This window comes from Salvelinus namaycush, chromosome 31, assembly GCF_016432855.1.
Source record: "Salvelinus namaycush isolate Seneca chromosome 31, SaNama_1.0, whole genome shotgun sequence".
NCBI lineage: Eukaryota > Metazoa > Chordata > Actinopteri > Salmoniformes > Salmonidae > Salvelinus > Salvelinus namaycush.
Window position 1 is genome coordinate 44923321 of NC_052337.1, and position 17385 is coordinate 44940705.

At 43.5% G+C, this 17385-nt stretch overlaps 1 protein-coding gene across 8 annotated transcripts in view; it reads right to left on the reverse strand.

The window, feature by feature from the left end:
* Positions 1-17385, reverse strand: part of LOC120026485 (alpha-adducin-like) — a 56766-nt gene that overhangs the window by 24940 nt on the left and 14441 nt on the right. For 7 of the 8 annotated variants that reach the window (XM_038971364.1, XM_038971358.1, XM_038971362.1 and 4 more), the window contains exons 2-7: positions 10686-10898; positions 9167-9329; positions 6956-7107; positions 4893-4973; positions 4057-4206; positions 3513-3656 (exon numbers count right to left, since the gene is read on the reverse strand). In XM_038971364.1, the coding sequence (XP_038827292.1) occupies positions 3513-3656; positions 4057-4206; positions 4893-4973; positions 6956-7107; positions 9167-9329; positions 10686-10880 (885 nt within the window). In that variant the 5' untranslated portion in view covers positions 10881-10898. The remainder of the gene's footprint in view (positions 1-3512; positions 3657-4056; positions 4207-4892; positions 4974-6955; positions 7108-9166; positions 9330-10685; positions 10899-17385) is intronic. The other variant, XM_038971363.1, reaches the window with a different exon arrangement.

Here is a 17385-nt window from a genome sequence, read left to right on the forward strand (position 1 = left end):
TGGATGGAAAAATACTGTTTTTCCACATCTTCAATTTAAGCCAACTAGAAAGTGTGTGCCCTCAGGCCTGGAGGAAAGCTAGTCATTCCCCTACCCAAGAATTGTAGTCCCCTTTACTGGCTCAAATAGCCGACAAATCAGCCTCTTACCAACCCTTAGTAAACTTCTGGAAAAAATGGTGTTTGACCAGATTCAATGCTATTTCACAGTAAACAAATTGACAACATAATTTTAGCATGTTTATAGGGAAGGGCACTCAACAAGCACAGCCCTTACACAAATGACTGATGATTGGCTGAGAGAAATTGATGATAAAATGATTGTGGGGGCTGTCTTGTTAGACTTCAGTGCAGCTTTTGACAATATCGATCATAGTCTGCTGCTGGAAAAACTTGCGTTACGGCTTTACACCCCCTGCTTTAATGTGGATAAAGAGTTACTTGTCTAACAGAACACAGAGGGTGTTCTTTAATGGAAGCCTCTCAAATGTAATCCAGGTAGAAGCAGGAATTCCCCAGGGTAGCTGTTTATTTTTACTAACGACATGCCACTGACTTTGAATAAAACCAGAGTGTATGCGGATGACTCAACACGTCAGCTACTGCAGCAACTGAAATGACTGCAACACTTAAAGAGCTGCAGTTAGTTTCAGAGTGGGTGGCAAGGAATAAGTTAGCCCTAAATATTTCTAAAACTAAAAGCATTGTATTTGGGAAAAATCATTCACTAAACCCTAAACCTCAACTAAATCTTGTAATAAATAATGTGGAAATTGAGCAAGTTGAGATGACTTAACTGCTTGGAGTAACCCTAGATTGTAAACGGTCAAGGTCAGAACATATTGATGCAGTAGTAGCTAAGATGGGGAGAAGTCTGTCTATAATAAAGCTATGCTTCTTAACACTATCAACAAGGCAGGTCCTACAGACCCTAGTTTTGTCGCACCTTGACTACTCAGTCGTGTGATCAGGTGCCACAAAAAAGGACTTAGGAAAATTGCAATTGGCTCAGAACAGGGCAGCACGGCTGGCCCTTGGATGTACACAGAGAGCTAATATTAATAATATGCATGTCAATCTCTCCTGGCTGAAAGTGCAGGAGAGATTGACTTCATCACTACTTTTATTTATGAGAGGTATCGACATGTTGAATGCACCGAGCTGTCTGTCTAAACTACTGGCACACAGCTCGGACACCCATGCATACCCCACAAGACATGCCACAAGAGGTCTCTTCACAGTCCCCAAGTCCAGAACAGACTATGGGAGGCACACAGTACTACATAGAGCCATGACTACATGGAACTCTATTCCACATCAAGTAACTGACGCAAGCAGTAAAACTAGATATAAAAAAAAACAGATAAAAAAAAATACCTTATGGAACAGCGGGGACTGTGAAGCAACACAAAAATTGGCTCACACACACACACACACGATAACATACGCACTATACATACACACACATGGATTTAGTACTGTAGATATGTGGTAATGGTGGAGTAGGGGCCTGAGGGCACACAGTGTGTTGTGAAATCTGTGAATGTATTTTAATGTTTTTAAAATGTTATAAACTGCCTTAATTTGGCTGGACCCCAGGAAGAGTAGCTGCTGCTATGGGGATCCATAATAAATACGTGTTGTGTTTCTACAATGTAGAAAATAGTATACAAAGAAACCCCCTTGAGTGAGTAGGTGTGTCCAAAGTTTTGACTGGTACTGTATGTAAATAAGGTATTTCAATTTTACATTTGCAAAAAATTCTACAAATATATTTTTTTGCCTAGTCATTATGGGGTATTGTGTGTAGATTGATAAGGACATTTTTTGTTATTTAATACATTTTAGAATAAGGATGTAACGTAACAAAATGTGGAAAAGTCAAGGCATCTGAATACTTTCCGAATGCACTGTAAGGATCGACGTTGGAGACGAGAAGCAGGTACAGGGAGTGAACTTTTAATAACCGCGGACAGAAACAGAATAAGGACAGCGTCTGGCCAGGGGAAACGGAAATTACAAAAATGCTGACACTGGGATGACAGACAGATATAGGGAAGGCAATCAAAAATGTGAAGAAGTCCAGGTGAGTCCAATGAGCGCTGATGCGCGTAATGATGGTGACAGGTGTGCGTAATGAGACAGCCTGGGAGAGCGGGAGCAGGCGTGACAGTACCCCCCGTCTAGGGGCGCCACTCGACGTCCCACCTGGGCGAGCTTGATGGGCCGGCCGAGGCATGTGCGCTGGACAATCTGGCAGGGGCATAGAAGCCCAACGAGCTGGCAGAGGCATGGGAGCCTGACGAGCCGGCTGAGGCGTGGGAGCCCGATGAGCCAGCTGAGGCATGACGTGGGATGGGAGCCAGCCAACCCAACCGGGGCAAGGAAATTTCGAGCCAGCTGAGGCACCCCCGGTTCCATAGGCGGCAGCACCCGGACCCGACATTACCAACAAAACAAAAAACCTCCCTGATGCTTCATATAGCGGTGTCAGCATTCTGTAAGGATCGATGCTGGAGACGAGAAGCAGGAACGGAGTGAACATTTAATAACCACGGACAGGAACAGAATACGGACAGCGTCTGGACAGGGGAAACAGAAACTACAATAATGCTGACACGGGGATGAAACAGAGGAAACAGACAGATATAGGGAAGGCAATAAAAAAACGTGAAGGAGTCCAGGTAAGTCCATTAAGCGCTGATGCGCGTAATGATCGTGACAGGTCTGCGTAACGAAAGGCAGCCTGGTGCCCTCGACCGCCAAAGAGGGAGAGCGGGAGCAGGAGTGACATGCACTGTATGTCTATTGTTGGACTATCGATCTACGTTGGTCTCTGTTTTCCTTGGCCTTTCTCGCTGGAGATCTGTTGGCGGATTGGATAGTCTGACTGACCGACTGACTACCACTTTTTTGCATACGGTAATTCATTTGTTTTGGGGTGATTTATACCGTGTTGGTTTATGTGTTCAGTTTCTGATACTCTTTATTGTGTGTGGAACGGGAGTTTATTGCAATCTGATTGTATGAATGAGATCGGTTTTACGCACAACTTAATGAAAGGACAATTGCGTGACTGATGTAACTTGGGTCCACTGCACTCCTTTAACAGGCTGGACTTTTTTTTCATGCCCGAGGTACGGGACATTTACCAGTGAACCAAGGTTGTTATTATTTGTGACTTATTCTGATTGGGTGATTTGTGATAATACAACAAATGCACATTTCCAATGTGTGAAGGATTTATGAAAAGTGAATTTCCATACTGACTTTTACATGAGTCCTTTGTATTGGTGTAGACTTGACGGACCGGACGGGACTTATTCCCTCACAAACAAAACGGAGAAATCAATATTTTCGCTGGTAGGCACAACCTACCTGGCACCCCTAACAAACAATAACCTGAAGTCAAAACCGTTACAATGTGCGCACGCACACTTGCCGCCAATCCCAATTTATTCCCTAACCCCCCCCTAGCCTGGCCCCCATCCTTTTGAACCCTTCTTCTGGTACCTTGCTGGTTGGCCCCAGGTTCTTCTGTATGAGGACGTTCTCCTCTTTGTCTATGAGGATGCCGTGGTAGTCATGGTAGGCCACCTCCCCCAGGTTCAGGGCCTCTGGAGAGATGGGTAACAGGCCACACTTCATGGCCGACACCTGAAATACAACACACAGAACACAAGTTATTTACCAATAGGGACAGGTCCTCTGGAGAGATGGGCATTAGACCTCATTTCATGGCCGACACCTGAAACACAACACACAGACAGACTGTAATTATCTACCACTACAGATATGGGGTGCTGTAAAACTACACCACAACAGCTGACTTGGTAGCAGCAGTATTTCACGATTTTTCTAATTTGTTCTAGCTCGCTTGATGCACCGGGTGGGCAGAATTTTGGAATGATGAGCTAAAATGGATGTACCTAATACTAATAAAGTTTACAAGAGCATAAAAATGATAAAGTTCCATAGATCTGTAGCAATCGGGCAGAGACAGGAAGTTAGGAACTGGTCAGGTGTGTGTGTGTGTGAGGGGGGGCTTATTTCTTACTGCAACTCCTGCCGGTGTGTGGACGTGCACAATGCACTTGACGTCTGGCCGGGCCGCGTAGATGGCTGAGTGGAGAGTGAAGCCAGCCTGGTTGACACCTAGATTGGTGCTCCCCCGGTCCACAATCTCCCCTTGTATATTAATCTTCACCTAGGATGGGACACAGAATTAAATAGATCGAGGATACATTATGACATAGCTCTATGGGATAGGACCAGACAGGCAGCGGGTGAGTCAATGCCTTATGACTGAAAGCCTAGACAAATGAACAATCTAAAAGTTAACTAAAAAAAAAGGTGATACATCTGGGATCATTCAGTTAAATAGTGAGTCGATGCCCTGTGACTTATCCTACGATGCAAGCCTGAGTCCCAGATCTATTTGTTCGGTCTTGCAAACTCTAGCCAAACCTGATATAGGAATTGGCAAGACAGCACAAACGGTACTCAGGCTAAAGTGACACTGCCTGTCAGTGAAATTAACCATGTAAAAAGGTGAAACAGGCAGAGGGAAAAGGGTTGACGGCAGCTTCGGCCTTGAAGGATCTATGAGTCGTTATCTAACAAGACAAGTGTTACACCTCCAGATTACAGTATACACTAGACAGATGGAACAACCTTAATGCCTCTAGTACGGTTGGAAGTTGATAAACGCAATGCATTCAGAATCCCAAAGCCAGATATTATATTAAAATATCCAGGTAAAATGACAATCACTTATTTAAAATGCATTTAGCACAACATAAGATGTACATTTTTTAATTAGTTCACAGCGTTATCGTACATTATGCAGGCAGCTCTGTTAAGAGTGAAAGACACTGGGGGGAAGAAACTTACCAGACTGGAGGCGGAGACTTCACTGTACAGAAGCCCAAAAGGGACAACAATGAACCTCTCCTGATCTGAATTCACCCTGACCTGGAAGAGTACAGACGGTGGTCTTAACAAGTTACTCAGTACCAAACAAACAAGCCTAAGGAATTACCCCAAATGGCACACATGCATACAGTTGAAGTCGGAATTTACATACACTTAGGTTGGAGTCATTAAAACTCGGTTTTCAACCAGTCCACAAACTTCTTGTTAACAAACTATAGTTTTGGCAAGTCGATTAGGACATCTACTTTGTGCCTGACAATTCATTTTTCCAACAATTGTTTACAGACAGATTATTTCACATAATTAACTGTATCAGAATTCCAGTGGGTCAGAAGTTTACATACCCTAAGTTGACTGTGCCTTTAAACAGCTTGGAAAATTCCAGAAAATGATGTCATGGCTTTAGAAGCTTCTGATACGCTAATTGACATCATTTGAGTCAATTGGAGGTGTACCTGTGGATGTATTTCAAAGCCTACCTTCAAACTCAGTGCCTCTTTGCTTGACATCATGGGAAAATCAAAAGAAATCAGCCAAGACCTCAGAAAAATGTTTTGTAGACCTCCACAAGTCTGATTCATCCTGTGAGCAATTTCCAAACGCCTGAAGGTACCACGTTCATCTGTACAAACAATAGCACGCAAATATAAACACCATGGGACCATGCAGCCGTCATACCGCTCAGGAAGTAGACGCGTTCTGTCTCCTAGAGATGAACGTACTTTGTTGTGAAAAGTGCAAATCCATCCCAGAACAACAGCAAAGGACCTTGTGAAGATGCTGGAGGAAACAGGTACAAATGTATCTATTTCCACAGAAAAACGAGTTCTATATCGACATAACCTGAAAGGCTGCTCAGCGAGGCAGAAGCCACTGCTCCAAAACTGCCATAAAAATCCAGACTACAGTTTGCAACTACACATGGGGAGAAAGATGGTACTTTTTGGAGAAATGTCCTCTGGTCTGATGAAACAAAAACAGAACTGTTTGGCCATAATGAGCACTGTTATGTTTGGAGGGAAAAGGGGGACGCTTGCAAGCCGAAGAACACCATCCCAACCGTGAAGCACGGGGGTGGCAGCATCACGTTGTGGGGGTGCTTTGCTGCAGGAGGGACTGGTGCACTTCACAAAATAAATGGCATCATGAGAAAGGAAAATTATGTGGATATTTTGAAGCAACATCTCAAGACTTCAGTCAGGAAGTTAAAGCTTGGTAGCAAATGGGTCTTCCAAATGGACAATGACCCCAAGCATACTTCCAAAGTTGCGGCAAAATGGCTTAAGGACAACAAAGTCAAAGTACTGGAGTGGCCATCACAAAGCCCTGACCTCAATCCCATAGAAAATTTGTGGGCAGAACTGAAAAAGCTTGTGCGAGCAAGGAGGCCTACAAACCTGACTCAGTTACACCAGCTCTGTCAGGTGGAATGGGCCAAAATTCACCTGAAGCATTTGACCCAGGTTAAACAATTTAAAGGCAATGCTACCAAATACTAATTGAGTGTTTGTAGACTTCTGACCCACTGGGAATGTGATGAAAGAAATAAAAGCTGAAATAAATAATTCTCTCTACTATTATTCTGACATTTCACATTCTTAAAATAAAGTGGTGATCCTAACTGACCTAAAACAGGGAATTTTTACTAGGATTAAATGTCAGGAATTGTGAAAAACGGAGTTTAATAGATTTGGCTACGGTGTATGTAAACTTCCGACTTCAACCGTACATACAATAATGCAGTAGTTAGTATTTTCACATTCTTTTGATGGTTCATCTATATAACGCTTACTCAGCTAATCTTACTAACCTAGCCAACCCCACATTTCCATATTGAGCTTTCCCGAAAATACAGTCTGCTGGTAAAATGTGCTAAGCAAGCACTACATTATACTGCAGTGGGGGAAAAAAGATCCTGTCCTACATACCACTTCAGGTGTTTCCTACTGACTACAAGTCAGCTTCAGTGATATACAGTATTACTAGAGGGGTAAGATGCCTACAGTATAAGGTTCTCTTACGGTTACGTGGTTGTAGATGAGCTGGGACCAGCCAAAGAGGTCTGTCAGGCGGTAGAAGGCAGCTAGCTTACAACGAAGCAGTTTCTCTCCTTTCTCATAGGAGATAGAGTCAGATCCACGCAGGTCATTTACTGGAGTTACCATACCCAGACCTAGAGAGGGAGAGAGGCAGACGCTTTGGCAATATGTACATTGTTACATCATGCCAATAAAACAAATTGAATTGAGAAAAAGAGAGACAGAGGAACAATTTCACTTACCTTGGTTAACAAAGAATAATGTGTTTATTTTAGCATAAACAAAGTGTTTATAATTACCAAAGCTTCTATAAATTACAAAGCCTGAAGTTTCCCTCTACTACAACTACCAACCTCTGATCTCAGTGGAGGCCATCTTGGACTGAGGGGACCTACTAATCTGGTCACATGACTATCCGTGGAAGTGCTAGACAACATATGCGTTAAGTTTAAACACATCTACGCAGCATGTAAGCTGAGGGTAACAGACACTGGATGGGGTATACGGTATGTAACAGACCAGTGCACTGCTAACTAGCTAGGGATTCTACATAGGTTAGCTACATTACTTACTCATGTTGAGGGCAGGCATGGCTCCCTTGGGTGCTGCAAGGTACATGCATCACATATAGCTAATATATAGCGCCATATAAACTCAGCAAAAAAATAAAACGTCCTCTGTCAACTGTTTGTATGAACATAACAAGATTCAACAACTGAGACATAAACTGAACAGTTCCACAGACATGTGACTAACAGAAATGGAATAATGTGTCCCTGAACAAAGGGGGTCAAAATCAAAAGTAACAGTCAGTATCTGGTGTGGCCACTAGCTGCATTAAGTATTGCAGTGCATCTCCTCCTCATGGACTGCACCAGATTTGCCAGTTCTTGCTGTGAGATGTTACCCCACTCTTCCACCAAGGCACCTGCAAATTCCAGGACATTTCTGTGGGGAATGGCCCCAGCCCTCAACCTCCGATCCAACAGGTCCCAGACGTGCTCAATGGGATTGAGATCCGGGCTCTTCGCTGGCCATGGCATTACACGGACATTCCTGTCTTGCAGGGAATCACGCACAGAACGAGCAGTATGGCTGGTGGCATTGTCATGCTGGAGGGTCGTGTCAGGATGAGCCTGCAGGAAGGGTACCACATGAGAGAGGAGGATGTCTTCCCTGTAACGCACAGCGTTTAGATTGCCTGCAATGACAACAAGCTCAGTCCGATGATGCTGTGACACATTGCCCCAGGCCCCAGACCCTCCACCTCCAAATCAATCCCGCTCCAGAGTACAGGCCTCGGTGTAACGGTCATTCCTTTGAGGATAAACGCGAATCGTCAGTGAAGAGCACTTTTTGCCAGTCCTGTCCAGCAATGGTGGGTTTGTGCAACGTTGTTGCCGGTGATGTCTGATGAGGACCTGCCTTACAACAGGCCTACAAGCCCTCAGTCCAGCCTCTCTCAGCCTATTTCGGATAGTCTGAGCACTGATGCAGGGATTGTGCGTTCCTGGTTCAACTCGGACAGTTGTTGTTGCCATCCTGTACCTGTCCCGCAGGTGTGATGTTCGGATGTACCGATCCTGTGCAGGTGTTGTTACACGTGGTCTGCCACTGCGAGGACAATCAGCTGTCCGTCCTGTCTCCCTGTAGCGCTGTCTTAGGCGTCTCACAGTTCGGACATCACAATTTATTGACCTGGCCACATCTGCAGTCCTCATGCCTCCTTGCAGCATGCCTAAGGCACATTCACGCAGATGAGCAGGGACCCTGGGACCTTTCTTTTGGTGTTTTTCAGAGTCAGTAGAAAGGCCTCTTTAGTGTCATAAATTTTCATAACTGTGACCTTAATTGCCTACAGTCTGTAAGTTGTTAGTGTCTTAACGACCGTTCCACAGGTGCATGTTCATTAATTGTTTATTGTTCATTGAACAAGCATGGGAAACAGTGTTTAAACCCTTCACAATGAAGATCTGTGAAGTTATTTGGATTTTTACGAATTATCTTTGAAAGACAGGGTCCTGAAAGAGACATTTCTTTTTTTGTAGTTTTTTGCTGCGTTTACATTCGATTAAAAGTATCCCAAACCGCTCCTCAAGTACCCCCAGGCAGTCTACTTCAAAAGTATTTAAAAAGGAATCATAGTGGTAAGAACTGAAGACACAGGACAGGATTATACTGTATTTTACTCACTCATGCTGAGTGCAGCCATGCCTCCCTGTGGCGCTGCGGGGTACATGGTGGGGATACTGGTGGTCATGAAGTCAGCTATCTGCTGCAGGGCCAACAGGCTGGTGGGGGTCTTTCCCCTCTTCAGCTGGTCGTGGATCATCGTATCCAGCTCATCACAAAACGCCTGGGGAGTAAAGTAGACAGACACACAGACAGACACACACACAGACAGACACACAGTTAGAGAGTCACATAGTCGGAGACAGACATTGAAGGGTCAGGACGCGTGACTGCACACATATGCGTCAATACAGTACCACCGTCGCAGAGTTGACATTCACACAGACAGATGATGACGGGTCAGGGCAGGACAGACTGCGCCAATACACTGTCGTATTCGCTGATGCATTCTAATACTGTCACTGGCCGGCTATTGTTAGTTAATCTATTACAGGATCCATGGCTACTCTTAAATCAAGAGTGATCTGAATTAGAAGGGCCTCTACATTATGTCTGCCTGTGTTCTCTCACTGTCGCTGCTTGACAACGTCACAAGTAAGTCTGAAGTGCCTGTTGACCGCCGCATTGGAAAGCGTTGCACAAACCCACCATCGCTGGACAGGACTGGCAAAAAGTGCTCTTCACTGACGATTCGCGTTTATCCTCAAAGGAATGACCGTTACACCGAGGCCTGTACTCTGGAGCGGGATCGATTTGGAGGTGGAGGGTCCGTCATGGTCTGGGGCAATGTGTCACAGCATCATCGGACAGAGAGGCTCCAAACTGAAACAATGAGGCTACAGAGAGGCTCCAAACTGAAACAATGTTCGTAGGAATAGCCTAGCATATTACAGAAGCGCTGACGAGCAATTACTGTACTAAACATTCCCACTGTCCCAACAGCAGCTATGAGCGATACCCAAAAAATTCTGCTCCTCACACTGGTCCTGTATATTTCATACCGTCCCTGACATGACGAGAACGTAAGGGAGAATAGCATGAACTCTACCCTTGTCTTACCCTCTCAGCTGCAGTCGGTGTGTGCACACTTTGTGTATGTGCGTGTGTGCGTGTGTCATTGCTGCCCCGAAAGAGCTTATCTCCTCTCTGACCCATATAAACTCATTCAGACTACAGTACGGAGGCCTTAGACCCTGATCCATCCACCAGCCACACTGCACAGCATAATAAAGACCGTCTTTCTCCCAGCTCTATAAGGGCTGGTGTATAAATATTTAGTTTTTATACGTATACACTGGGCTTAAACAGAGCGTTGAGGGAACAGTAGTGTGTTCGAGAGAGACAGATACACTGTTGATCACTGTTAAGTGGTTATACCATGTGATAGTATAGAGGGTGATACAGCCTTACACAAGGAGGCTATTCAATTGGAAGTAACAAAAGGTGTTCTTATATTCTTATGTTGGTGACATTACCTTAAGGCATAAGATGGAAAAGGAGTAGCAATGCATACTGTGTGTGTGTGTGTGTGTTTGTGAGAATGTGCATTTGCATGCGTGTGTATGATAGCCAGTCCTACCGGGCTCTGCAGGATCATGGAGACCCTCTTCCTCTGCTCCATCATGTTGAAGTCCTGCCTGAGGTCCGGAGCCATGTTCCTCTCACGCTGGTACTCCGGGCTGCTTTCATCCACGCGGTCAAAGTAGCGCTCCTTGTGGGGGGCGGTGGTGGGCGGGAGGGCAGTCACCACCCCAGCACCTGAGTCACCGTTCATCACCAGGTCTGTTGGCTCCTGGAGATGCCAGGGAGAAAAGGTCAGAGGTGAGATGTTACAACATGGGTCATGTTCAGTGGCGACCCGTTATTCAGGGCAGGTGGGGATGTTATTTGGGCATTAGTACGTGTCAAATCAGTTTGGAAAAAATGTTTAAAAAAATTAAAGTCACAAATATTTGAGTTAATAAAGCCGCATGCAAAACATGGTCTCTTTTTTGCTTTCTTGAGTAAGGCAGCGCCAAAATGCAGGTGTTTCAGCCTAGCTCAGTGCTTTCTGTGGTGGTGGGGTAGCCAGCGGAATATACGGAGCGTAGGGGTTGGTAATGTTCTCTAGTTGCGTCATGATTGGCTCAGTGTTCTGTCACTCGTGGGGACACTACGACAAAACGTATCAGTGATCGGGCCAATGGACAAACATTACACAACAAGATGGAAATCGCAAATTCAACAATGAGTGGTTTGAAGGAATCAGTGGCTAACTGCAAGCATTGCAAAGCAATTACTAGCCTGCTATTCAGTGGAGTGGGTGTGTGGTCCAAGTCTGGGTTTAAGGGTCTCTTTTCCAAGCTTAAAAGGATAAACATTCAACATTGGCCATGCTGTCAATCCAGCATTACTTCTGCCACACTCAAAACAACTTCCTGTTCAAGTGAGCACAGCAAGGCGAGTCCAAAAATGTATTCTATTCTGCAGCATAAATGATGTAATATGCCAGGGAGGTATGTATACTGTAGCTGAGAAAGTAATACTAAGTGTATGTCATGTAGTAAGCTGTTAATAGGTCATGTGCTTCACCCTAATCTTTTGGTCCCGTTTCCCCTCATAATTCAGCCTACTGCTCTGACTTGGTGGTGCACATGTAGCCTGTTTTAGAGAAATGTAATCATTGACTATTGTAAGAGCGTTCATTGTCTGCTTATATGCCCCTTTCTCCCCTGGTGTACAGGGATAATACTGTAAGAACGGCCCATGTTCTTAGTTCTGTTGGTGTACATTTCAAAAGTGCTGAACAAATAGTTATATTGACTACGTCCATCCCAGCTCGCTCAATAATGTCTTAATCTAAATTACAGATGGCCTCTTATCCGCTCGTCGTCCCCTTATGCCATAGTTTGTACATATGAATTGTCAGAAGAAACCACATTTGTTTAAGCAAGTCAGCCATATCAGCTATGTTTTTTTAAAAGGCAGTAAATGAGGCTGAATGAACTGTTTCACTGCCAGACAAGGCTCCGCTGGCAGCCAGGTGTAGCAGTGATAAGGTGTTGGGACTGCTGTTGGGACTCTGCTTTTGGGACAGCTTTATGTAGGCCCTAACAGGTTTGTGGGCACTGTTTGTCACCGTTACAGTGCAATTCATGTATTGTTTAGTGTTGTGGCTTTGCTGGCATCGATCTAAAACATGTATTTCTTTAGTTTGGCCCACCAAGATTTACATGCTAAAATCTCCACTGGTCATGTTTATTAAGGTACGCTGTCGAAAAACGTTTTGAAATGTAAGATGAAAATGAGCATTTCTTATTGGACAAGTCCAAGGTAGTAGTTTCTCCCTGTCAGTTTTCTTACATTTGGTACCTAATGAACACAATCCTGGTTTCATCGAAGTAATCAGTCACACTAGACTACTGGGTATATGCCACTGCCTCAGAATTTAAAATGTGCACGTCACACTTGCTGTCCCGAACATTCAGTCACGTTGCATGGCTTTATGCCATCACCTCTGCTGCTTCCTGTTTGGTCATGTGACTACACAACCCCATGGCTTATCGATTTCCTGTCCGTTTTCCCTGGCTCAGTCATTCAAAACAAAACCCAATAATGACAATAGCGAGGGACAAAATGAAAAGTTAACCATTTTACCCAACACTAGAACGCCAAACATTGTGTTTGATGGCTACACAGCGAGGAGGGAGTGTCAAATGTCAGTTTCAGTTTAGCGTAAAAGTGAGTCTGATCTCCACCGATTCTGTTGCATGGCAGAGCTATGAGAGGTTGTTGTTCATGAATACCACAGTACAGCTTGCACCGCCACCTCCAATTTAGACAGAACATCATTGACAAATCAGAGAGAGATGGGTGCAATTCCATTTTAAAAACAGAATTATGCCAAGATTCTTTTCACTTAAAAATACTACAAAATACTGCGTTTACAGGTAAAACTGTGCCGATACAAAGTTTGGTAACAGAATAAAACTGAGGGAGATGTCACCGTAGTTCTGTTACCAAACTTTGCATCTTCACACAGTTTTTCCATGTGTGTATTTATTTACTGTGTGAATTGTTCAAAGTAGTATGGTTTGTTAAGCTTTGAAAACAATGGTTTTTTTTGGCATACATTTCAAAGCGAGTCTCAGCATAATTGCGTTACCTTGGAATTGCTGATGGAGAGATGGAGCGAAAATAGATGGCGGGATGAGAGAAAGTAGTCTCACTCTGCCAGACATGACACGGATTGCCATTCAAGACTCAACCTAGAGCGGTTGGAGTCGAGGCTAGAGGGACAGAAATTATTTGCAATTGATCTTGTCTCGTTTCAGTCAAGGCTGTCTGAGGGGATAATGTTCTCTCAGATTAAGTACATTAGGAGCCTGTAGACGGAGACCTCCCCCCCAGAGGACAAAGACAGGCAGCATAAGAGGATTAGAGTAAGACTAGTCGGCCTCTATGGGCTGGCAGACACCACTGTAAACCATTTGCCCTTCTCAGTTCTCAGCAGTTAGAGCAGCTTTCAGGCAGCCAAAACTGGACACAGGGATGCTATGACAACTACTAGCCAGGCCCAAACCATCCAGCCCTCACAGCAGACATTGGCCCAATCTGTTTAGTGCCAAATACACACTAAGAAGAGTTTAGGGGCAAATAAAAAGGGGAAATCAGGATAAATTAATGGAGAACGTAGAAAAACCATGATGATACATCCTTTATCAATTCAAATTGTATATGCAATGTTTCCACACTGTTTTGGTGTGAGTATTGAAGCAAGGATCTCACTTCTGACCTGAGCGATTGTGATTGGCGTAATTTACACCCACAGGATACAGAACAACTAGCTTAGAATCCAAACTGACATGTTTTACAGCTTGGATTCCAGGCTACCAAATAACATGAACAGATAGAAAAATAGCAATTAGGCATAAGTCTTGCTGTGCCAAACTCATTAGGACAACAAAAAAAAGTCCTCAAACCTCTGGTTTTGTATGACGAATTACCATTTATTGTCCAACAGAACAGTGGATAATGCTGCACTGTCTCTGTCTGGTGGAGAGAATGTAGATGGGTATGCCCCCCAAATGGCAACCTATTCCCTATATAAAGTACCAGTCAAAAGTTTTGAATCACCTACTCATTCAAGGGTTTTACTGAATTTTTTACATTGTAGAATAATTGTGAAAATATCAAAACTATGAAATGAGTTTATTTATTTTCTGCAATTTATTTATTTTACCTTTATTTATTCTGCAAATAGCCACCGTTTGCCTTGATGACAGCTTTGCACACGCTTGACATTCTCCCAACCAGCTTCATGAGGTAGTCACCTGGAATGCATTTCAATTAACAGGTGTGCCTCGTTTTAAGGTCATTTGTGGAATGTCTTTCCTTCTTAATGCGTTTGAGACAATCAGTGTTGTTGTGACAAGGTAGGGGTGGTATACAGAAGATAGCACTATTTGGTAAAAGACCAAGTCCATATTATGTCAAGAACAGCTCAAATAAGCAAAGAGAAACGACAGTCCATCATTAATTTAAGACGAATGTCAGTCAATGCGGACCATTTCAAGAACTTTGAAAGTTTCTTCAAGTGCAGTCACAAACACCATAAAGCACTATGATGAAACTGGCTCTCATGAAGACCAACACAGGAAAGGAAGACCCAAAGTTACTTCTGCTGCAGAGGATAAGCTCATTAGTTAACTGCACCTCAGATAGAAGCCCAAATCAATGCTTCACAGAGTTCAAGTAACAGACATCTCAACTGTTCAGAGGAGACTGAGTGAATCAGGCCTTCATGGTCAAATTGCTGTAAAGAAACCACTACTAAAGGGCACCAATAATAATAAGAGACTTGCTTGGGCCAAGAAACACGAGCAATGGACATTAGACTGTGGAAATCTGTCTTTTGGTCTGACAAGTCCAGATTTAAGATGTTTGGTTCCAAATGCCGTGTCTTTGTGAGACCCAGAGTAGGTGTACGGATTATCTCTGCATGTGTGATTCCCACCGTGAAACATGTAGGTGGTGTGATGGTGTGGGGGTGCTTTGCTGGTGACACTGTCTGTGATATATTTAGAATTCAAGGCACATGTAACCAGCATGGCTACCAAAGCATTCTGCAGCGATACGCCATCACATTTGGTTTGCGCTTTGTCCCACTATCATTTGTTTTTCAACAGGACAAGGACCCAAAACACACCTCCAGGCTGTGTAAGGGCTATTTGACTAAGGAGAGTGATGGAGTGCTGCATCAGATGACCTGGAATCCACAATCACCCGACCTCAACCCAATTGAGATGGTTTGGGTCGAGTTGGACCGCAGAGTGAAGGAAAAGCAGACAACAAGTGCTTAGCATATGTGGGAACTCCTTCAAGACTGTTGGAAAAGCATTCCTCTTGAAGCTGGTTGAGAGAATACTAAGAGTGTGTAAAGCTGTCATCAAGCCAATGGGTGGCTATTTGCAGAACCTCAAATATAAAATATATTTTGATTTGTTTAACACTTTTTTGGTTACTACATGATCCCATATGTGTTATTTCATAGTATTGATGTCTTCACTATTATTCTACAATGTAGAAAATAGTAAAAATATAGAAAACCCTTGAATGAGTAGGTGTGCCCAAACTTTTGACTGGTACTGTAGTGCAGTACTTTTGACCAGAGCATAGGAATAGGGTGCCATTTGGTACGCAGCCCATGGTCTTGTGTGTCCAGGAATGAAATCCTCCCTTAATGGTCCCAGTCTCTTAGGTCTCTGGTTCATAGGTCACACACTGCCCTATTGATTGTTGAGTATCTTTTGTTAATGTTGTGGTGCCTGTGTAAGAAGGGAGCATTGCAGACTAAATCTGTCTTCTCTTACAATACAACCCTGCTACCATTTAGAAAAAGATAAACGACCCGGAACAATCTCTATAAGAAACTGTGGTTGAGGGCAATTTCCACAGTAACGGAATTACGCTTTGACTCAGTTTTTTCACTTTAAAATATATGCCAAACAAAAACTATTGATTTCAAAGTTTAACAAACCATATTACTCTATGGGACAGTTTCCAAATTAATTGCGTCGGTAGAAACAGGACAAAACTATCCACTTGTTAGCTGGCTATGTAAACAAATGTCACTGCAACTCAATATCATATGCGCTCCAATGCGCGGGCATCTACCCTAACACGACAGCTAAGCTGTCAAATAATAGGGAAATTAGGCAACGTACTAGTATAGCCTATGAATATCTGTAGCTACATAGAAAACATGACAAACCATGACCTAAAATGTTCCCTTTTTCATTTATGGGATTCATATCATCTTCAAAAAATATAGTACCTATTTGGACCGGTATTGACAGTTCCTAAACACCATCCTGTGGCCATTTCCAAATACCCCAGTATATGGTATATCGTCCAAGCCTAGATTCCACATGTCTTACTCATTGCTAGGAAGACTTACGGTGTTATTAGATGTTAATAAGTACTATATTTATTGAAGATTATATGAATCCTATAATTTTTTTTTAAAAAAGGGACAATTTGGGTGCAAGCAAGTAGAGATCAAATTAAATTATAACCACAGAAACGATTATCATCACAATTTCAGATGGTGGGTGTCGAAATCCTCATGCTTTTTGGGAGATGGAACGATCCTAAGGATGTCAAGAGACTGCATGCTGCTCAGTGCTTACCATGTAATTTGATACAGTACAGTATCATCATGAAGCTGAACCACAAAAAAAAAACACTCCCCATTCAAGCACACAATGCTGATGTTGTTGCTGACTACCGTCACCGCAGATCTACTGTGCCCATTCTGCCTCACTGAAGCGTCCAACCATCCCCAAGCTCAGTGGAAACATCATGGCCTTTTCCATCCATCCATCCATTTCTACAAGGAATATCAGCTCAACGTTTTACATACATATCTTACACTTAATTAAAATCACGCTTCCAGGATATAGCACTGTGCAGCTACTGATTAAAGCTGCAATCATAGCATCAGGCCCAGAGTTGTACATTTCACACCTGGCTGATTCATCTGCATTATGTAGTAACCCCACATCACACAGGTTCCCCCTTCCCACTATTACTCAACAACTGGTGCACATTAGAAATGTCTGAAATGTCTACATTGACTGTGGTCACTATGGAAACAAAGCACATTACCATGGAAACTGGGGATAGCCTTTTCAACTTGCGTAATAGTATAGCAATCTATCATTACAGTACACAACAACTCTACTCCAAATGAAATGTGTTATTAACACGTTCCAGGCGTGTTACAGAGAACTGGGAAT